General features: G+C 36.8%; 1 protein-coding gene across 7 annotated transcripts in view; it reads left to right on the top strand.

Annotated features, from left to right (window-relative positions):
• The window catches only part of EHBP1 (EH domain binding protein 1), a 406,607-nt gene that overhangs the window by 204,244 nt on the left and 179,090 nt on the right, over positions 1-23,273 (top strand). For all 7 annotated transcript variants that reach the window (XM_060187205.1, XM_060187206.1, XM_007539625.3 and 4 more), the window contains 2 exons: positions 229-351; positions 6,139-6,376. In XM_060187205.1, the coding sequence (XP_060043188.1) occupies positions 229-351; positions 6,139-6,376 (361 nt within the window). The remainder of the gene's footprint in view (positions 1-228; positions 352-6,138; positions 6,377-23,273) is intronic.

The following is a 23,273-nucleotide window of genomic DNA, read 5'->3' as shown; positions in this document are numbered from 1 at the left end:
CAAATGAAAGTTTCTCTAATACATTATGTGACATTTTTAATTATTATGCATATGTTTTTATTTGCAAATGTTGGTATGCTACAAATACTTGAATGTTATTCTGCCATTGGTTAAATGCTATATCTGATTATTTGCAGGTATTATTAGTATTAGTATTATTTTTTACAGTTTGATGTATTTTATAAGTAACTACAATCATAGTGGATTAACACATATGTTTATTTTCAGAACTTATCAACAAACTCAACTTTTTGCATGAAGCAGAAAAGGACTTGGCCACTGTGAATTTAAATCCATTTGGTGATCCTGATGTAGCAGAATTAAATCCATTTGGAGATCCTGATTCAGAAGGTATCCGATTTTTTTTTTTTCAAGTTCTCAGAATCGTAAGGGCACATGTAATTTTTTTCAAAGACTCCTAAAGCAGTTTTTTTTCTGCTAATAATGTCAATACTGTTATATTATTTAATAGAACTTGTAGTTACTCAATTCTAGATGGTTTCCATAGAATGTGTAATGAAAAAAATAATAACTAAATAATAACTTAATCAAATAAACTGCCCCCCCCCAATAAAAAACTAAACGAACTCTTAGATTTAGTAAGAGGTTTTCAGAGGAAGTTGAAAAGGCAGGGTACTGGGACAGAGGGAGGATTTTTTTTTCCACTTTTGATGGCATTGAAATGAGGAGAGAAGGAAGGAAGAGGCCTTATACAAATATTTATGTGGGCTTCTTTTTCAGCTCTCTATTGGTCTGGTCAAATAGAGTAGTGCTCTAATGTTAGAAATAGTATTTTATGTAGCTGACATATAGTGAAGTCTAGTTTGGGCTATCATAAAAGGTCATGTTGTGAGTTAGTAGTGTTTGGGTGTTGGGTGTGGCTTCTCTCTCTGCATAGTCCCTCCTCCTTCACCCTTAGAATTTGATAAGCACCTCCACTTTTCACTTCAAGTGTCAGGCTTAAAATAACTGGCAAATATAAGCCGTGCATGTGAATAGCACAATAGAAGGAAGATTGAAAACCATTGTCTTATATACTAAATTCATATGTTTAAATTGATGATGTTTTATTTTATGAACTGCATAATTAAGAACATATTTCAAAGCTTAATGGTTATATCAGATGTTAGAGATAATTTAACTTAACTTCTCCTGTTCATAGAATAGGAAACTGAGGTTCAGAAAAATTAAGTGATTTGAACAAAAATTTTAGGTAATTGGAAGTGAACTTGGAACTGAAATTCTCAATCATTTGTCTTCTTTTGACTACACAGCCCCTCCTTGATGTGCAGTGAACACATCTAAGTATGTTAAATTTAAAACATACTACCAAAATAGTTTTGAAACATCAGTACTTAATCCTTATATTTAATAGTCAAATAAGTAGTTTTTCGAAGTATATGTAGGTCTGTTTTCTGAGATATAGGAAAAAGTATAATATAGCAGCTACTATGTGTAATAGAGACTAGAAAATGTTAACCAACCTAGTTCAGAGTCATTAGTTATGTCTGTGGAGCTCATGGAAAAAAAATGGCAGCTGGCATTCTCTTTAAATATATATCTCTTACAGTCTTTGGAATAAATATTTGTAGTTGAAGAATGTTTTTCCAGAGGTATAAATATTTATATTTGAAAAATGATTTTCTAGAGGTGACTTAAGAATAATTATTAATAAAAACCTGTATCCTGAAGCAACAGAAATATTTAGAAATCAAAACAAAGAGAAAAATGTATTGCAGTTGTTTGGGTATTTTAATACCTGTACAACTTCGTCTCCTCTTCGATTCATGATATTCTGTGCTTCAGTGACTCTTTTAGAAAGTTATTAAAAGTATTTGTTAGCTATCATGTGAAATAATCCTATCTTAAACCTTCTTTTGTTACCAGTTTTGTGGTCTTCAAATTCTGCTTTATAGTTTGAATACATTTTTTGTTTTGTAACTGATTAGTTTGCATGGATCAATTTTTGCAGTCTTCTTACTGAAAGTAAAAATAAAAGTCCTATTCACATTGACCAATTCTGTCAGTTTGTTAAGTAGCTGAGATTGATATTTGTTAAAAGAAAACTGAATAGGCAAAAATTTTTCAATCTCTCTTCCACTACAGAAGAAAGTGCTTTGTGTACAACATTATAAAGCTTCTAATGGTGTGAATGAATATTATACTGATGACACACAATATGCACAAATACTGTTTTCATTAGCAGAGGCTATATTTAAATTTAGTAATATTTTATGAATTCTCTTTAATAAGTATGTAAGCATTTTACCATGGTGTATGTTATTTTAGAATGGTGCTTACTTGGATTTTGTTTGTAATGCAAACGTAAAATAAGTTGCCTGAATTAATTTTAAAGTCTGAATAGTTTCACTTTAAAATGTAGAAGTCAAATATATGTCAATATGAAAATTTTATACTTGGATTGATTTGTTTGAAATACAAACTTATGAAATAAAAACTTTGAGAATATTAATAACTAATTTTTTGCCTTCTAGATTATTTTATTAGAGTTGCATGGTATAATTAAGAATTACTTTTAAGCTGTATTATGATTATTGGACCTTTGAACTTTTTCTTTAATTTAGAAAAACATTCACTTTTATCAACAAGTTTTATCAACAAATTTTGTACAATTTTCTTACAAATTATAGTTATGTATTTAAATATTATAAGCAAGAAAAAGGGCTAATATTAAAGACACATGAATATTGTTGAAGGGCAGGATATTATTATAGTGGGTTTTTTTTGAAAGATGATACTTTTAAATTTATTAAATACAATAATGCAATGATTGTCTACTACCCACCCTTGACTTTTATTGGGTTTTTTTTTTTAAACTGGGGGGAATTAATGTTTTATAGTAGATGCAGTTATTGATACGTGTGTCAAATTTCTTAGTTTTTTGCAAAACACTCCACACACAACCTAGATTTTCCTCTACCAGCATATACCAGGACCTAAAAGCTCCTCCCACCCCCACCCAGTTCCTTTAATTTGGTGCAAGACACCAAACCCAGTCCAATTTCTACTTTGTGTTTCCCCTTTCTATTCTTATTTCCCAACATCTGGCCATGAGTGAGATCATCCCATATTCATCCTTCTCTTTCTGGTTTATCTCACTTAGTGTGATTCTTTCAAGCTCCATCCAAGATGAGGTGAAGAAGATGAATTCATCATTTTTTTTTTTATTTTTACTTTTTTATGTTTATTTATTTACTTTCCCTTTTGTTGCCCTTATTTTTTATTGTTGTTGTAATTATTAGTTGTTGTTGTTGATGTCATCATTGTTAGAAATGGAGAGAGTAGGGGAAGACACAGAAGGGGAGAGAAAGACACCTGCAGACCTGCTTCACCTCCTGTGAAGCAACTCCCCAGCAGATGGGGAGCTGGGGCCTCGAACTGGGATCCGTACGCTGGTCCTTTATTTTTGTTTGGTCTTCCTTGCAATTGGACTTACGTCATTGAAGATGCCTATAAAACTTAGTTGGAAAAGAGTGCTGCCAATATTTTCCTCTAAGTGTTTGCTAATTTCTGATCTAACATCCAAGTTCTTGATCCATTTGAAGTTTATTTTTGTGTGTGGTGAAATGTAGTGATTCAATTTTTTGTTTCTGATTTATCTCACTTAACAAAATTCCTTCATGCTCCATTCAAGATGGGGTGAAGAAGGTAAATTCACCATTTAAAAATTATTTATTTATTTATTTATTTATTTATTTATAAATGGATAGAGACAGAAAGAAATTGAAAGGGATGGGGAAAATTGAGAGATACAGAGAGACACCTGCAGCTTTGCTTCACCACTTGTGAAAGTTTCACCCTGCAGGTGGGGACCAGGGGCTGGAACCTGGGTCCTTGTGAACTGTATGCAATGTGAGCACTTACCCAGTGTGCCACCACCTGGCTCCTTCACCATTTTTAATAGCTGAGTATTATCCCATTATGTATATATAGCATAACTTACTCAGCCACTCATCTGTTGTTGGACACTTGAGTTGTTTCCAGGTTTTGGCTATTACAAATTATTCTGCTATGAGCAAAGGTATACACAAATCTTTTTGGATGAGTGTGTTGAGTTCCTTAGGATATATCCCCAGGAGAGAAATTGCAGGGTCATAGGGTAGGTTCTAAGAGCTCTCCAGACTGCTCTCTCTAGGGATTTTCTCACAGCTTTTAATGAACATTTTTAACCTGAAAATTCTTGGTATTCATTTACATTATTACATACAGTATTGATTAAATCCAAGTTGCAGTGAAAATATGCAACAGCTCATTAAGAACATAAAGGCTTATCTAAAGCATACAGAAAATTGTTTTATGTAAACTTTATGATAATACATTCAGTGACATGTATGTTTTTGATATAATATTGAATGAATTTTCAGATCCTTGTGTGGTCTCTGTTTAACTATCAAAGACCATTTCATACTGTAATCTATTTATGTTCTTTTAAAAAACAGAAATTCTTGGGGGCTGGGCAGTAGCACAGTGGGTTAGGCACACATGGAGTGAAGTGCGCTAGGACCGAAGTAAGGATCCCCGTTCAGCCCCGGCTCCCCACCTGCAAGGAGGTCACTTCCCAAGTGGTGAAGTAAGTCCACAATTGTCTGTCTTCTCTCTCCCTCTCTGTCTTCTCATCTCTCAATTTCTCTCTGTCCTGCCCAACAACAACAGCAATAACAACAAATAACTACAAGGGCAACAAAAACCAGCCTCCAGGAGTAGTGGATTCGTAGTGTAGGCACCGAGCCCCAGCAATAACCCTAGAGGCAAAACAACAACGAAAAACCCATAAATTCTTTATTTTGTATATTTTTTATTGGTGGGGGGGTTAATGGCTTACATTATAGTCTTTACAACATAGGAACAACCACTCCCCTGATATATTTCTAGGAGACACAACACAATCCCAGTGTCCTTTCATCCTGTCCTTTCACTTCTTCCCCAGAGTCTTTTGCTTTGGTACAGTGCCCCACACCTGGTCTAAGTTTTATCTTGTGTTTTCTTTTACTATATTTTGTTCTTAAGTTCCATTTGGTATTAGTCTTTGTCTGTTTTTCTGGCCTATCTCACTCAACATAATACCTTTTGAGTTCTGACCATGCTGTTGCAAAGATGACCTTATCATATTCATATATATATATATTGCCTCCAGGGTTATCTTTGGGGATCAGTGCCAGCACTACGAATCCACTGTACCTGGAGGCCATTCTTTCCCATTTTTGTTGCACTTATTGTTATTGCTGTTGTTGGATAGGACAGAGGTATCAAGAGAAGAGTGGAAGACAGAAACGGGGAGAGAAAGACAGACACCTGCAGACTTGCTTCACCTCTTGTGAAGCCACTACCCTGCAGATGGGGAGCTGGGGGCTTGAACTGGAATCCTTAAGACAGTCCTTGTACTTTGCGCCATGTGCACTTAACCCACTGCGCTACCTTACTGCAGCTAACCTTTTCATTTTTAACAGCTCCATAGAACTCCATTGAGTGTATGTACCACAACTTCCATAGTCATTCATCTGTTGTTGGGCACCAGCGTTGCTTCCAGGTGTGCTGCTATGAAATTTGGTATACATAGGTCTTTTTGGAACAGTGTTTTTGTTTTTCCCGGATAAATACCTAAAATAGGGCTTGCTGGGTCATGTGGTAGGCCCATTATAAAGTTCTGATGAATCTACAGACTAAAAAAACAAGTTCTAACTTACTTCAGGCCTTTATCCTAAACTACTTTATCAGATCAACATTAGAAAGCTTCACTGCCTGCTTAATGCAATATAAACAAGTTTAATATCTATAATTTTGGTTGACAGTCTTGTATAGGGAAATAAAATAAATAATGATGGAGTATTGTACCCTATGACTATTAAAAGTTCAAATTTGTTATGCTATTAGAGACTCCAGTGGCATTAACAAATCCAAAATGTTACTTTGAAGAGCATGCAACTAGCAGTTTAGGAGCACTACTGTAGAGGTAGACAAAAAAGGTATCAAATCTTCTGAAATACTAGTGTTTGGGATTCTTTCAGTCTGCAGATTTTATTAACTAAATGTTCAACGGTTTTGGAAACACTGCCAGTATGAGAAAAATGTTAGATACTGTTAATTTGATATAATTTATCTTTTGCTGTTGTTTTATAGAACCAGTAACTGAAGCAACTTCATCTAAAAAGGCTGAAGAATCTTTTTATAATGATAGCTATGATATCATTAAGGAGGTACAGACTCCACAGTATTTGAACCCATTTGATGAGCCAGACACCTTTGCGACTGTAAGAGATTCTCCTCCCCAGTCTTCAAAAAGAAAGAATATAAGGCCTGTGGACATGAGCAAGTACCTATATGCTGATAGTTCTAAAACTGAAGAAGAGTTGGATGAGTGAGTATGCTTCTTTTTTAAAAAATTTTTTCATATTTATTTATTTTCCCTTTTGTTGCCCTTGTTTGTTGTTGTTGTTGTTGTTGTAGTTATTGTTGTTGTTGATGTCATCATTGTTGGATAGGACAGAGAGAAATGGAGAGAGGAGGGGAACAGAGAGGGAGAGAGAAAGATAGACACCTACAGACCTGTTTCACCGCCTGTGAAGTGACTCCCCCTGCAGGTGGGGAGCTGGGGGCTTGAACTGGGATCCTTAAGCCAGTCCTTGCATTTTGCGCCTTGTGTGCTTAACCCACTGCAGTACTGCCCGACTCCCGAGTGAGTATACTTCTTCTTGCTATCATCGTAGGTCACTCTCTGTATTTCATAGAATCTTAAGATTCTATGAATATACCTTAAGATGGGTAAAGAGTTCTGTTCTCATGTGAATATGCATTTTACAAGTTAATATCTATATCATCCCCCATCTGAATTTTATTATTTTATTTCCTGTTTGTCTACCATCTTCCATGTTAGTATTGTGCACTGTGAACTAACAAATGAGAGGCATGTGTTCCTGGTATCTAGGTATCTATGGTTAGCATTCCAACTGTGTCTTCCCAGAGGAACCATGCTACAAATGGTCCTTTTAATAATCAATTACTGTGATTGTTATAGTTAAGATTATATTATGAGTCTGTGGGAACCAGGTGATCTTTTTTTTTTTTTTTTTTTTAATGCCTCCTGTTGCTCAGGCTTGGTGCCAGCACTACGAAGCCATGCTTTTTCTTGTTGTTGTTAATTCCATAGGACAGAGAGAAATTGAGATGGGAAGTGATGTAGAGAAAGAAAGATAGATATATACCTACAGACTTGCTCCTCCACTTGTGAAGTGACACCCCTGCAGGTGGCTGCCAGAAGCTGGAACCAGGATCCTTGCACAGGTCTTTAAGCTTGGTACAATGTGTGCTACTGCCAGACCCCCACCAGGTGATCATTTATAATGTTGATCTAATGTGTGACTTGTTCAAATATTAGATTAAAAGATGATTACATTTAGATATATTGTAAATCATCTGCATTTTAGTTATTGTTCTTACCTGACTAAGAAGTTTGTTGACCACAAGCTCACTATAAATATTCACTGTATTTATGGTTGTAGGTTTACTCAGATCCTGAATGAGGATAGAAGGAGCATGTGTTCATAGTGTATTCTGGAGTACATTGTAGTCTGTTTCCCTGTGTATTTTAGTTTCTTTTATCATTTTATTCAGAAGGGGTTAATGCTTTACAAGACAATTGTTCATATATGGGTACAATTTTTCATCTTTCCATGATAGGTGTTTGTAAAACACTCTAACTTCTAACTTAGGTCCTTTTCCAACATCATGTACCAGATTCCCCTTTCTGCTTTTAAAAAGGACTGTGAGATAGTTCATTCTGCAGAGGGGATGCCTAATCATGCATGAGGCCCTGGGCTTGAACCTGGCACCACTTAGGATTATGGATGGCACCAGGGGGAGCTTCATGAATGATGGAGTGGTTCTTTGTGTCTTTTCCTCTTTGTCTTTTTTGTTGTTGTTGTTCTTCAATCTTTATTTATATATTTATTGGATAGATACAGCAAGGAGTTGAGAGGGAAAGGAGTGATAGAGAGGAAAGAAACAGACATGTTCAATACTGCATCACCACTTGTAAAGCTTTTTCCCTCACAAAGCATGAACCCAAATCTTTGTACAAGTGCACTTAACCAGGTGTGCTGCCACCCAGCCCCTCCTCTTTCTGTTTTTCCCTTGTTACTCTCCTTTTCTAAAGAAGAAGGAGGAAGAGGAGGAGAAAAGGAGGAGGAGAAGGAGAAAAGGAGGAGAAGGAGAAGGAGGAAGAGGAGGAGGAGGGAGGGAGGGAGGAGAAGGAGGAGGAGGAAAGAAGAAGAAGACGAAGACGACGACCTATGGGGAGGTTGCAAAGCATGAAATTACTCATGTTCAAGGCCCCCATGTCACAAATAAAAAGCAATAATTAAAAAACAAATAAATAAAACACTACCAGAATGAGGAAGTAAAATTCCTGCTTGGCATATATGGGGTCCTAAGTTTGATCCCTGGTACCCATAATTGCAACAAAGAAGACTATCAATGTAGTGATTTGTGCTTTCTCATACACACATACTTATCATTAATAAAAATAAAATATGGGACCATAGATCTGTCTTACTGTAAAGTATATGTGTAAGACTCTGGGTTTAATTTCTGACGTTGATTAAAAATTAACTCTAGTGGCTTAGGAGTTGGTGCAGTGGATAAAATCATGGACTCTCAAATATGAGGTCCTGAGTTTAATCCTGGCATTGGAAAAACTTTATGGGGGCAGGGTGAGGGCACACCTGCTTAAGCTCACACAGTACCATGCTCAAAGACCAGAGTTTGAGCCCCCACTCCCTAACTGCAGCAGGGATGCTTCACAGGTGGTGAAGCAGGTCTGTAGGTGTCTGTCTTTCTCTTTCTGTCTTCCCCTTACTTGTCAATTTCTCTCTGTCCTATTGAATAAAATAGGAAAAAAAAAAAAAAGGCCACTGGGAGCAGTGGGTTCCTAGTGCTAGCACCAAGCCCCAGCAATAAACCTGGAGGCAAAAAAGTCTTTTTTTTTTTTTAACTTATGGCTATGATGGATTGGACAGAGTGTCTTGTCTTAAACAACTAAAAAAAATCTGCATAAAGTGTATGACAGAAAATTTTTCTGACTTTGGACACTAATAGCATACACTGATCCTTGGGAGAATAAAAATAAAAAGGCTTTCAGATACATAATTTGCCCTAATTTATGGATACATGTGAACATATGCCCTATTTCCTGGGACCTGGGAGACTTTGTTGGGAAGTGAACCACCTGGAATGCAATTAGACAATCCTATGAAAGGAAAGGTCTCACCCAAGTAATGAGGCTGAAGGGTTGACATTCCATGCCTGACGTCTCTGGACACAGTCTGAAGTGAAGCATACCGAGGTGGTAGTGGTACACGTTGTGTTGACTAGGTTGGGATCAGCAGATGCGATATCATTTGGTATGAATTGAGAGAAGCATGCAGGAAAGTGAGCCCCACTCTAGAGGTTCCAGGACTGGGGAAATATAGGCTCTACCCCACCAATGTGTCCTGCTGCTCTGCTTCCCCAGAACCCTGCCCCACTAGGGAAAAAGAGAGGTAGCTGGGAGTATGGATCGACCTGTCAACACCCATGTTCAGTGGGGAAGTAATTACAGAAGCCAAACCTTCCACCTTCTGCATCCTATAGTGACCTTGGGTCCATACTCCCAGAGGGTTAAAGAATAGGAAAGCTGTCAAGGGAGGGGATGGGATATGGAGTTCTGGTGGTGGGAATTATGTGGAGTTGTGCCCCTCTTATCCTATGGTTTTTTCAGTGTTTCCTTTTTATAAGTAAAAAAAAAAAGATGAGAAAAAAAGAGAAATAAAAAAGGCATCCCTATCATTGTCAAAATTTTATTTATGAGTGTTAGTGTCCAGTTGCATTTCAGGAAGTGGGAATTCTACTCAATATACTAGTAATCTCCCTGTGTTGAAGAGATGATGTATGCCCATATTTGTCCACAAGAATATTTTAACAGCTTTATTTAATATAGTAACAACATGTAAGAATAATGTAAATATTTATCCATGGCCATATGGATAGCAAAAAAAAATGCAATATTTTCATTCAGTGGAATCCTACTCTGTAGTAAAGAAGGAACAATTGATGTATGTAGTTACATGAGTGATTCTAAAAGTTACTATACCAAGTTTTTAAGAAAAAAATAACCCCTCCAGAATGAACACATAATGCATCGTGATACCTTTAGTTTAAAACCCACAAATGACAAAGCAGTGCTGCGGTTGACTCTTTCGCCTTCCCTATCTCTTCTTTCTCAATTTCTCTCTGTCTCTGTCCAGTAAGTCAATAAATAAAATATATTTGGGGAGGAGTATTTAGTTATTTTAGTTTGGAAAGTTGATGGATACTTCCTTTTTCCTCTAGAGGTGCCAGGGCTCTACTGTTCTGCCAGCCATTTTTTGTATTAAAACATGAGAGATAAGAAGGAGAGAGCAAGAGTGAGAGAGAGAGAGAGAGAGAGAGAGAGAGAGAATGGGAGATTAGCTGCAGCTCTGTTTCACTGCTTATAAAGCATCCCCCCTGCAGGTGGGGACTGGGGTTGTAATCCTAGGTACTTGTGCATGGTAATGTGTACACTCTACAGGATGAGACAACATCTGACTTCTCAAAGTATACTTTGAAAGTAGATGCCTTTATTAGTTGTACCTAAAAAAAATCCTTTAGCTACATTTATTTTTTATTAAAAGTTTATATTTTTATAACATATAAATTGTAAAACCAGCCATCATTAGCTTTATTAACAGAAACACTGTATCACATGAGTGATCCTAACCTAGAAATCATGGGCTTTCAGGTGTCAGTAGTGATATTACTATAAAAAAAAAAATAGAACTTATCAGGTAGGTTACCTGTATTGCCATGGTTTGAGCCCAACAAAACATGAAGTCATTATAGAACTGGAGGAAACTTTAGTATTGTGGAATCTTTCTCTTTGAATGAAGTTACCTCAAAGTAATGAAATCACATATTCATGAAGCCCTGGTAATGCCAGAAATTTAATGGGGGTGGGGGTGGGAAACAGTGTTGGACAGGGGAGACCTATAAAATAATTAGTATTTTAATGATCATTATATATTTTCTTGCAGAGAGATGATAAAAGTCTTTTTACATGTTTGAAATACATGGATTTTTTACATATGAACATTACTTAGCTCTTGAAGAAAGTTATTTCCTTAAACATAAAATTTCATCAGAAAATCTTTCAAATTTGGGATCTAGGTGGTGATAAAATATACAGGTGATATTGCTTAAGGACCTAGCTCAAGGCTCCAGTCCCTTCCTATAGGGGGAAGCTACACCTGATTCCAAGCCAAGGTTAAAATTTCAGTACTAATTAATAACTATATAAGGATTGAAAAAGTTTGGCTTAAGTCTTGCTAGGTATTGTATTTGTTTTCTTTGAAATAGCTAATGTGTGATCAGAATAAAATTTCTCATGGGTGGTATAAGTGCTGAGTAAGAGCCACACACCTAGAGTATTTGAATTTAAATGTAAATACAAACTTTAAGTCTAACAGTCATTCATTCCAAGATGCAGAGTATTACACAACATGCATACACACCCTCTCTCCTATAAACATATTAAAGAAACATCTAATGTTTGTTTAAACTTTTAAAATAGCTTAATAAAAACGAAAATCAGAATCACAGGGTGTTTCCTTTTGACCATTATTTTTTCTACATGAAAGCCACAGTCTTTACAAGTTTCTCATGAATAAAGAGCATTCTAAATTGCTCAATCATCTGAGGTTACCAGAGGAAGCCTATAAACACTCCAGTTTTTTTTTTTCTTTAAAGATGTGAAAACAGACATAAATTCTAAAGACTGCTCGTCAACTAATGTGCCTGTCCAGAAAGAACTGTATATCAATCATAGTACTTAGTCTTTTCTCTCCAAAAATTTGTAGGTGCAACTTAAGGAGCAGAAATCTTATAAAATTCATTCTTGCTTCAATAATAAACTTATGACCTTTCATCAAGTGAAAAGCCTGTATGAGTCATCTTCCATTACCAAAGTCTCTGCATCCTCTGACTTAAAACTATCACAAATAAGTAGTGCTGAGTCTCTTGATATGTAAAATAACCTTCAGAACCTTAGCACCAAGAGAACATATTCAACCTTCAATACTTTTGGCATGTGTTTTTTACACTTCACACTCACGTGGTTTTTCCAGGTTTCCCATGTTTTGTTGGTCTAAACAGCCGCTCCATTTTAACACATATAAAACCTGATAAAGGAGTAGTAATTTTTGTTTGTTTGTTTTTTCAAAGTAAATGTGAAGTTTTTTTTTTGTGTGTGTGTGTGGAATCATTTCTAGTTTGGCTGTGCCCTCAAAAAAAGTTTGCATTGAATTTTATTCAAAGAAGTTGCATGCTTGCTTTATTAGATTTTCATACTGAGAAGAAAACATAATAGTTCTTGCTGTATACCTTCCCTAACCTTTTTTTTTTTTCAGTATTTTTGTTAGTCCTGTCTTATAAGCAACTTTCACTTTCCTTATGTAATTTATCCCTGAATAAATAATTTTGTAAACAGTGAATAATGGCTTTTAAAATCATTCTGCATAGGACCTGTAAAAGAGCTAATCTGGCTACTCTGCTACTTTTGTCATGCTCATGACCCAACTTTAAACTCAGCCGCCCACTGCACTGAAGGAAGTACAAAGTAGAGCCACTGAACTATGCTATTTAAGATATGAGAACCATAGTGACAAAAATAAGTAAAATTTTCAGTGCTGTAGCTTCTTCCCTCCTCTTTGGCTCTCTGTTTCACTTATTATATCTGAAAAAAGCCCAGTGTGGTGAAGTCCCAAAGATGACCAAGAAGAAAATTATTCTGATTTTTAAATCTAGGATAAAAAGTTAAAATTTTAACTCACAATGATTTATGATATAACTAATCTGTTACTCATATCATACAAAAGTAAAATAATTTTTATTATTCAGTAATATAGAAATAATTCCAACAGAATGAGGAATATATGCTAAATCTTTAATTTTTCTTAGTATAAATAAATATTTTTAAATGCCTTAATCAGCATTTACATGACTTAAAGAGAAAGCAGTGTTCACAATTATATATATTATTTCTAGTTCCTTTTTTGAATAGTATTTTAAAGTTGAGGTATGCTTGACATAACATAAAAGTACACTTTAAAGTCTCTTCCACATATGTATAAAAATGTAAAACAATCATCAGTAATATGTGTGTTCCTTAAAAAGTTTTTCTGCAGGGACTGGGAGATAGCTTATCTAGTCAAGTACTGCCTTCCTAAGTACTAAGACCTGGGTTTGAGACACAGTACCACATGGGAGCACAGAGGAAACTGATGGATAGTGAAATGGCACTGAGTTATCTCTGCCTCTCTCACAATTCTGTCTAGTCTCTTGATACTGCAAATCCAGTTGAAGACAATTTATCAGCTGTTTTCTGTTTATTATAGAAGACTTGTATTTTCTAGAGTTATTTTTTTCTCTTATCTTATTTGGATGTTAATAGTTTATAGCACAATTGTCTATATTTGGGCTCTGCTCCCCAGCTTTGTATTATGGATATGTACAAAATAATGTCACCCCCTTAATCAAGAACTGCAACCCCCCACCCTTGCAGTCCCTCCTCTTCTGCTCCTTACCCAGAGTTGTGTGCTTTGGTGCAGTACCCCACCCCCAGTCCAAGTTTTACTCTGTGCTCTCCCTTTCAAACTGTCTCTTGAGTTTCACCTATGTGTGCAGTCAACAAGCACTCCTCCCTCTCTTCCTGGCTCATCCCACCCAGCACTTTACTTCATGTTCCAACCAAGGTAAGGCAAAGATTGGCATTTTAGAATTACTGGTCTAGTGTTTGGCCTTTTAATTTTTGACTTTGGTTCACCCACATTATTTATATTACTCTGTCCATTTTATCTTCACTTTTCTGATATCCTTGCTTCTGCTGTTGATGTTGTGTTTACAGTTCTATTCTACCACTGATGAACTCATTTAGAGTTGGAGATTTTTTTTTGCTTATTTTTGCATAGAACTCCTTTCAATAATTCTTATAAGGCAGGACAGGTGGTTAATTCCATCAGTTTCTGTATGTTTTGATTTATCGTCCATACTTGGCAGGATAGAATAATCCTTATCCTTTAGCACAGTGAGTATTTCGTTCCATTCTTTTCTTGCTTCTAGTGTTTGTGATAAGAAATCTGGAGATAACCTGATGGTTCTGCCTTTGTATGTCAAATTCTTTTTTTTTCTTTCTTTTTTTTTATTTTGTTGTCCTTGTTTTATCATTGTTGTGGTTATTATTGTTATTGTGATTGATGTTGTCATTGTTGGATAGGACAGAGAGAAATGAAGAGAGGAGGGGAAGACAAAGAGGGAGAGAGAAAGACAGACACCTGCAGACCTGTGAAGCAACTCCCCTGCAGGTGGGGAGCCTGGGGGGTGGGGGGCTGAACTGGGATCTTTATGTGGTCCTTGCGCTTTGCGCTTTGTGTGTTTAACCTGCTGCGCTACTTCCCAGCCCCCTTTTCTTTCTTTCTTATCCCTAGTGGCCTACATTAGCTTTTCTTTACTTTGTTTTCAGATAGTTTATTATGACGTGTCTTAGTATGGGCCATTTTAAATTTTTTAAAATAATTTTTTTTACAAAACAAAATCATTGAAAAATATAGGATCACTCATTCAGAGCTTTACAACAGGGGCTTTTTTTTTTTTTTACAAGTGATTTAATATGATCAACAAGATTGTGGGATAAGAGGGGTACAATTCTATACAATTCCCACCATCAGAATTCCATATCCCCTCCCCTCCATTAGAAGGTTCCCTAGTCTTTGTCCCTCTGGGAGTATGGACCAAAGATTTTTCTGGGGTGCAGAAGGTAGGTGGTCTGGATTCTGTAATTGCTTCTCTGCTGGATATGGGTGTTTACAGGTAGACCCTTACCCCCAACCTGTTTCTCTCTTGGTAGTGCTCTGGGGAGGTGGGGTCCAGGACACATTGGTGAGGTCATCTGCAGGGGAAGTAAAGTTGGCATCATGGTAAGCATCTGCAACTTGGTGGCCGAAAAGCATTAAGATATAAAAAAAGAAAAAAAAAAGTTTAATAATCAGGAACCAAAAGGTAAGAGTATAATAGATAAAATTTTGGATCTTCATGTTGGAAGGAGCTAGGAAGTCTATTTTAGGTATATTCCACGAGGCCCATAACTTTTCCAATTTTGGCCTGAGCCCAACAGCTAACATGTAGGTAGGCTAGGAGTATTGTCTGAGAAGATGGTCAGAGTTGAGGATAGGACTAGAAAACTGGATATGGACAGAGAGAAGCTCCCAAATTTGGGGAAAGTATATGAATACCATTAACTGTAAACTCCATTGATCTGACTTCAGGCCTATGTCTACATATTTATCACAGGAGCTTGTGTAACTTCTGCATCCCTGTCAGTCTGAGCTCACATTCCATGGTCATAGCTAGGCACATTCTAGGCTGCACACTTTTCAGGTACAGCTTTCCTCCAGTGGCAGAGTATGTTGACCCAGCCTGCCTCCGAAAAGTAGGGCAATTTCTACCACTGTTGTAAACACAAGATCCTATAGAGGCCCACAAGAGGGTTCATTATGTTGTTCCTGATGAAGATGACCAACTTTGGAAATCAGTTTGGCTTCTTTGCTTCCTTTCCATTTCCAGTTACTTTTTCTATTCATTGAATACTAAAGTCAAGTGTTTAGAATATCTAAGTAGTTAGAAGCAGATAGTCATGAAAATTAGATATTTCAAGGTAATTTTCTACATATACTAGTTATGGTTCAAAAAAGTTATATAAAACTAAGTTTATAAATTAACATTAAAAAGTCCACTGAATGGGACTAGGAGATGGTCACCTATTAGAGCAAATACTTTGTCACATGTAAGGGTCCAGGTTCAAGTCTAGCTACAACATGGGAGCACTATGCAGGGAAGGCTTCATGAATGCTGATGACATACTTTAATAACTCTTCTTCTCTGTTTATCTCTCCCTATTATCCTATATCTGAAAAGAAGAACATTCATTAGAAGAAAATAAGAGAGTCTATCTGGAACAGTGCAGTCATGCAGACAAAAAGGCCCTTGTGGCAATAAGTTATAGTTAGTTAATTAAAATAAAGTACACTGAAGAGTTGACTGTTTTTAAGGAATCTTGTTCTTTTTTTTAATGCACAAATTCCTTTGTAATTTAAATAACCTCTAACGTTTTATTTTATAACTAGCCATACTTGCCTCATTAATGATCATGATTTTTGTGGCAGCTACCTGCTGTACAGATGTCCTCTCAGGCTAGTGCCAGTTCCCGTGAGAGTTAGTACGATATTCTCTAAGTGCCCTTTCCAACCAATCCTGTCCCAGCTCATCACTCCTGGTTTTTGCCCTATAAAGCCCTTCTTTTTCCGCCCCTCTCTCTCTTGTCCGGTTTTCACCTTAGTAGTTAGACGCAGAAAAGGGTGCTGCTCAAGGCGGCCATTTTGGTTAGCTCCACATGGCCCGAACCACTATGCTCTCACCCAGCTCTGAGGTGCCTGCGCAAATAAAGAATTATGTTCCCTCTCCACTCTGGATCTGCTCTCTCTCTCTCTCTCTAATTAGTTCTTGAGCAATTTAACCAGAGATTTATTTTTTTACATGTTACCCAAGTAATTCACATGGCTGAATTAATTCAATTAAACCAAATTCAATGTGTTCAATCTGGAAACATTTAACAGTAGTTTGCAAGAGGTAAAGTTTAAGAGAGAGAGAAAAAAAAAGACTTTCTATTCTAAGTTTTGCTGTTTTCTAAAAAAGAAATCTTTAAAAAATTTCAGTTCTTTATATTTAATTCCCTTCTGCACTACTTTTATAGCTTGAAAAATAGTTATACAGAGCTATCAAAATTCATAGTACAGGCAACATAACTTAAAGATTAAATGGCTTTATATGTGTGAGACACTTAAAACAGTGCCTGGCACAAGATCAGCACATCATATATGTTAGTAATGTTGTTTGTAAACCCTCCATTGTAAAATAGATATGATACTTTCTCTACCCCCTTTCAAAGAGCAGTTACCTTCTTCTGAAGATTACATTGTTTCTTGCTTTGATTTTCTCAAGTTCTTCTGTACATGGTAAACACGATATGCATATATTTAAACAATGGCATGATTATTATAAGCAAAGATATTTTTATCTGAAAAGCTGATTTTCAAATAGACATTTATTTCCTGTTCTTTTTATCTTGTTCAAGAGAAATAAAACATAAAAATATGCAGAACAAAAAATAGGGTTCAATTGTAGGTATCAGTTCTATACCTTTAAAGACAACTATCCTAGGCAGAGAATGAGGAGGAAAACAAAACAAAAACAAACAAACAAAAATAAAGCTGCATACATAGTTTTGCTAATCACAGGCCAAGTTTTCATTCAGATAGATAAAAATGCCACAACAGCACAGCTGCTCCTGATGCCATAGCACTCCCTTGTGGTGCTGGAACTTGAAGCAGGGCTATGCACCTAGCAAGCCATGTACCCTACCCAGGGAGTTATATCTCCAACCCTCAGAAGAAACATTTTGAGTTTATCTTCTAGGTCAGTGAGGTATTACATGGCACTAATGGTTTCAGTGAGAGTAACATCACAACTTTAGTGTATTTTTCATCTCTGGACTAGATATACTTGATACTCAGTTTCATATGGCCTATCTATACAGAAATTCTTTGACAGAGTAGTTAATGTACATAGCTGTTTTTTTTTTATTATAAGTGAATCTGATACCATTAAGTTTTAAAGAATATCCATAGTCAAAAGAGAGCACTGTCAACAATACAGGCTTATGAGTAGGTAGAATTTTCTTGATTCAATCATTATATTCAAATGATCTAGTTCTTAGCTTTGTAGATTCAGAAATTTTATTATTACACATGCAGAATATGGGTCTATTGGAAATTCCATGGTGTTGTAAAAAAGTAAGTACAAGAATAGCAGTTTATTTCAATGTAAAGGGGAGAATAATCATCTATACTGGATATTTATATTTATAAATAATTAAATTGAAAATTTTTATCTACTCAGGTAGTTAACTTTCTTTTCTTTTTTATTTAAGAAAGGAGACATTAACAAAACTGTAGGATAGGAGGGGTACAACTCCACACAATTCCCACCACCCAATCGCCATATCCCATCTCCTCCCTTGATAGCTTTCCCATTGCTCTGGGAGCATGGACCCAGGGTTGTTGTGGGTTGCAGAAGGTGGAAGGTCTGGCTTCTGTAATTGCTTCCCCGCTGAACATTGGCATTGACTGGTTGATCCATACTCCCAGTCTGCCTCTCTCTTTCCCTAGTAGGGTGGGGCTCTGGGGAAGTGGAGCTCCATGACACGTTGGTGGGGTCTTCAGTCCAGGGAAGTCTGGTGGGCATCATGCTGGCATCCGGAACCTGGTGGCTGAAAAGAGAGTTAACATACAAAGCCAAACAAATTGTTGAACAATCATGGACCTAAAGGCTGGAATAGTGCAGATGAAGTGTTGGGGGTTACTCACTGCAGACTCTTGTGTACTTCTGCTTTCAGGTATATATTTTTCCCTGGTTTATGGACACGTGTGAACATATACTCTATCTCAGGGGACCTGGTCTATATCTAGGTTTGGGGACTTTATTGGGGAGTGGACCACCTGGAATGGAATTAGAGAATACTATGAAAGGAAAGGTCTCACCTGAGTGATGAAGCTGAAGGGTTGTCGTTCCACACCTGAAGTCTCTGGACACAGTCTGAAGTGAAGCATGCTGGGGTGGCACTTGTTGCGTTGATTAGGTTGCAATCAGTAGATGCAATATTATTTGATATGAATTGAGAGAAATATGCAGGAAAGTGGGCCCCACCCTAAGGTTCCAGGACTGGGGGAAATATAGGCTCTATAGTGGAAATATGAGGCTCCTGCTGTCTTATGGTTCAAGAAGACAATGGATAGTTATTGTTATCACATTATTTGGTAATTGGGTTAACTTTGAAAAGTCCTTTTGTTAGGGTTTGCTGTATAATACCCAGCATCTTGTATATAGCTGTGCTACCGGTTGCTTCTGTTCTGCCTGGTCTAGACTTGAGAGAGCCAACATATCAAAGACTCAGCCTATGTATTAAGAAAACTCAGTCTGTGTTTTAAAAAGTTCGAGACATACGATCAATTTTTCCCCTCTCATATTAATTAAATAGTGGTATATATGACTACACCTTAATAGGAGTGTACATAAACACCATTCCCACCACCAAAAGACTGTGTCCCGTCCCACCCACCCACCCTGCCCCCCCCCAATGCTGCCCCGGGAAGCCGAATGTCCACCCTCCCCCTCACCACAGGGTTTTTACTTTGGTGCCCTACTCTCGATTTAATCAGATCCTGCTTTTTAGTTTCCCTTTCTGTTCTTCTTTCTCAACTTCTGTTCATGAGTGAGATCATTCCATACTCATCTTTATCTTTCTGACTTAGCTCACTTAACATAATTCCTTCTAGCTCTGTCCGAGATGGGTCAGATAGTTGGGTTCATTGTTCTTAATAGCTGCATAGGGAGTTAACTTTCAAACTTTATGCTTGAGCCTAGATTCTAGATAAAGTGGGAAAACTCTTCCTTAAGATGTAATGAGTAGAGGCCTACTCATGAGAAATTGACATTTTGTTGGCACGGTGCACTGGGAACTCCAAAATTAAGAAAGTAATGTGCAGAATGACTCCTAAAATACTTGGCAAATGCAGGCATCAAACACTCTGAAGAGAGGCACTCCTTGCTTAGACTACATAGGTTCTTCAGGTTAATCTCTGAACTCACAGTCTAAAATTACAAAACACACAAGGAAACAGTAACTAAAAGAGTCAGAAGACAAAAGAAAATACCACAGTTATGTATGCAAATACATCAGATAATAGATGTATCACCTAATTCGATTGTGTCTACAAAATAAATACATTTGCATAATTTATAACTTAAATGTTTGTACTTAAAGTATTACAGTATGTACAACCTTATAAAGTAATATTCTTTTTGAAAGACCAAGAAGATAGTTTAGCATGTTAGAATACCAATTTGCCATGACCAAGGCCCAAGATGCTACAGGTTCAGTCTTAAGCACCACCCCATGCCAGTGTTCTAGTCCTATCTGTCTTTCATTCTCTCTCACACACACATAATATATCTTTTAAAAGAAAGACATTAAAATTCATGGAGAGCTGAGCATTAGACACAGATGGAGAGAGAAAAAAATGAACTGTATCATTTATGTGAAGGGATTATCCAGATTGTAGCATGGGAACAAAAAAAAAAAGTAAACAAACTGCCTCTAAGACTTTGTGATTACTGTGTTAGTTATTGGGAGGCTGGTGACACCGAACTTTGGCCGTGGATGCAATGGGAAATGATAATCTCACAACCTTGAAACCACTATTATTGACAACTTTTAAAAAATGGCCCAAAAAAGGCTAAATAGAAAGTAAATTACAAAAAGAAATTATAACAGAAAGATGATTCAACATATATATCTAATAAGATTTTCTTTTTAATTTTATTTTTTGTTGCCTTCATGACTATTGCTAGGACTTTGTGCCTGCACAGTGAATTTACTGCTTCCAATGGACTTTTTTTTTCTTTTGCCTCCAGGGTTACTGCTGGGGGCTCCATGCCTGCACCAGGAATCCACTACTTCTGGAGGCTTTTTTACCCCCCTTCTGTTGCCCTTGTTTAACTACATTATGGTTATTGTTGTTGTTATTGATGTCGTTGTTATTGGATAGCACAGAGCTAAATGGAGAGAGGAGGGGAAGACAAAGGGAGAGAGAAAGATAGATACCTGCAGACCTGCTTCACCACCTGTGAAGTGAACCCCTCCACAGGTGGGGAGCCAGGGGCTTAAACTGGGATTCTTATGCTGGTGCTTGCACTTAACACTATGTGCACTTAACCTGCTGCACTACCGCCTGCCCCCCCCCCCCCATGGACATTTTTTTGTGCTTTTTCCTTTTACTTGATAAGACAAAGAAAAATTGAAAAGGGAAAGGAAGAGAGGAAAGAAGAAAAGAAAAGAAAGGAAGATAGAAAGGAGAGAGAGAAAGGTGCTCCTGGAGACCAGCTTCACTGCTCATGATGCTTGCCCTCTGCAGGTGAGGAGTGGGGTCTTGTACCATGTGTGCTCAACAAAGCATGCCACCATCCAGCATCCCAATAAAATTTTCTAAAGAAATAAAAAATAGACGAGCAATGAGATAATAGCCAATGATTTTTCAAAACTAATGAAATATAAATTTTCAGATTTTGTCTGTTTTAAATATTTATTTATTTATTCACCTTTTGTTGCCCTTATTTTATTGTTGTAGTTATTATTGATGTTGTTGTTGTTGGGTAGGACAGAGAAAAATGGAAAGAGGTGGGGAAGACAGAGGGGGAGAGAAAGATAGACACCTGCAGACCTGCTTCACCGCCTGTGAAGCGACCCCCCCCTCCGCAGTTGGGGAGCCAGGTGCTCGAACCAGAATCGTTATGCCTGTCTGTGCGCTTGACGCCACTTATGCAAAACCCACTGCACTATCACCCAACTCCCTTGTCCCATCTTTTTAAACTTTATTTTTATTGGAGGATTAATGGTTTAAATTAATTTTTTGCTATAGACAGATAGTTGTAAAAGTAATAGTTAACCCATATCTGCAACCTTAGGAGAACTATTGTAATTTACAATGGAGGTAATGGGAATACAGAACTCTGGTGGTGGGAACAGTGTGGACTTGTACCCCTGTTTCTTGTAATTTTGTAAATCAATATTAAATCACTAATACAATTTAAAAAATAAAAATAAATTCATTTTTTGCTGCATATATAAAATTTCTCCATTTTCGATTGGGTGGTGGGAATTGTGTGGAGTTGTACCCCTCCTACCCTATGGTTTTGTTGATTAATCCTTTCTTAAATAAAAAATTTAAAAAATTCTCCATTTTCTTTTTTTTTTTTTTTTTAATTTCTCAATTTTCTGCAGAACACTGAAGTCCAGCCTAGGTCCTTCACCAGCGTGCACCAAGAAATCCATACTTAGGCATATCATAGTAAAAATTTTCAAAACTATAAATAGATATGATTTTTTTAACTTTATATTTTATTTATTTTTTATTGTTGTAGTTATTATTGTTGTTGTCGTTGTTGGATAGGACAGAGAGAAATGGAGAGAGGAGGGGAAGACAGAGAGGAGGAGAGAAAGATAGACACCTGCAGACCTGCTTCACCACCTGTGAAGCGACTCCCCTGCAGGTGGGGAGCCGGGGTTGGAACCGGGATCCTTATGCCGGTCCTTGTGCTTTGCGCCACCTGCGCTTAACCCGCTGCGCTACAGCCCGACTCCCTAGATATGATTTTAGTTGCAACAAAAATGAAACAAAGAACATGACAGGACAGAATGTAAACTAATATCTTCAAAGTGCTGAAATGAATTGACAGCTAAATTATCATTTAAGTGTAAGGCTGAAATTTTCAGTGCTGGCTGAACTTAGTGGTTGAAAAAAACATACTTGAACTTCTAAAGGATTTTTCTTAATAATAAGAGAACTTAATAACAGGAAAGACTGAAATGCAAAAAGAAAAAAGTATATTGGGAGGACAGAAGAGTAGAAAAAAAAACAGAACATTGTTTATCTTAATGATTTTTTTCCTTGCCTATGGAGAAAACAAAGGATTTACTGTTGTTATAAACATTTTCTTAAGAATCTGTATGTGTGGGAGTCAGGCGGTAGCGCAAGTTAAGCGCACGTGACGCGAAGCACAAGGACCTGCTAAGGATCCTGGTTCAAGCCCCGGGATCCCCACCTGCAGGGGCGTCGCTTCATAGGCAGTGAAGCAGGTCTGCAGGTGTCTTTCTTTCTCTCTGTCTTCCCCTCCTCTCTCCATTTCTCTCTGTCCTATCTAACAACAACATCATCAATAACAACAATAATAACTACAACAACATTAAAAAACAAGGGCAACAAAAAGGAAAATTATATATATATGTATATATATATATGAATCTATATGTGATAAAGCAGACCATAACCTTTTTAAAATATACATTTGTTTTATTTATTTTTTTATCATTTTTTAAAATATTTCTTTTCCCTTTTCTTGCCTTTGTTGTGTTTTATTTTATTTTTAAAATCACTATACTGGGGTAAATAATGATGTACAAGACAGTAGTGAGTATTGTTTCTTCTTTCCCTCTGCTACCTGTGTACTGCATTGATAGCACAAATTGGTGTCTTCCT

This window comes from Erinaceus europaeus, chromosome 3 (genome assembly GCF_950295315.1).
Source record: "Erinaceus europaeus chromosome 3, mEriEur2.1, whole genome shotgun sequence".
Lineage (NCBI taxonomy): Eukaryota > Metazoa > Chordata > Mammalia > Eulipotyphla > Erinaceidae > Erinaceus > Erinaceus europaeus.
This window is presented reverse-complemented; position numbering and strand designations above follow the sequence as displayed.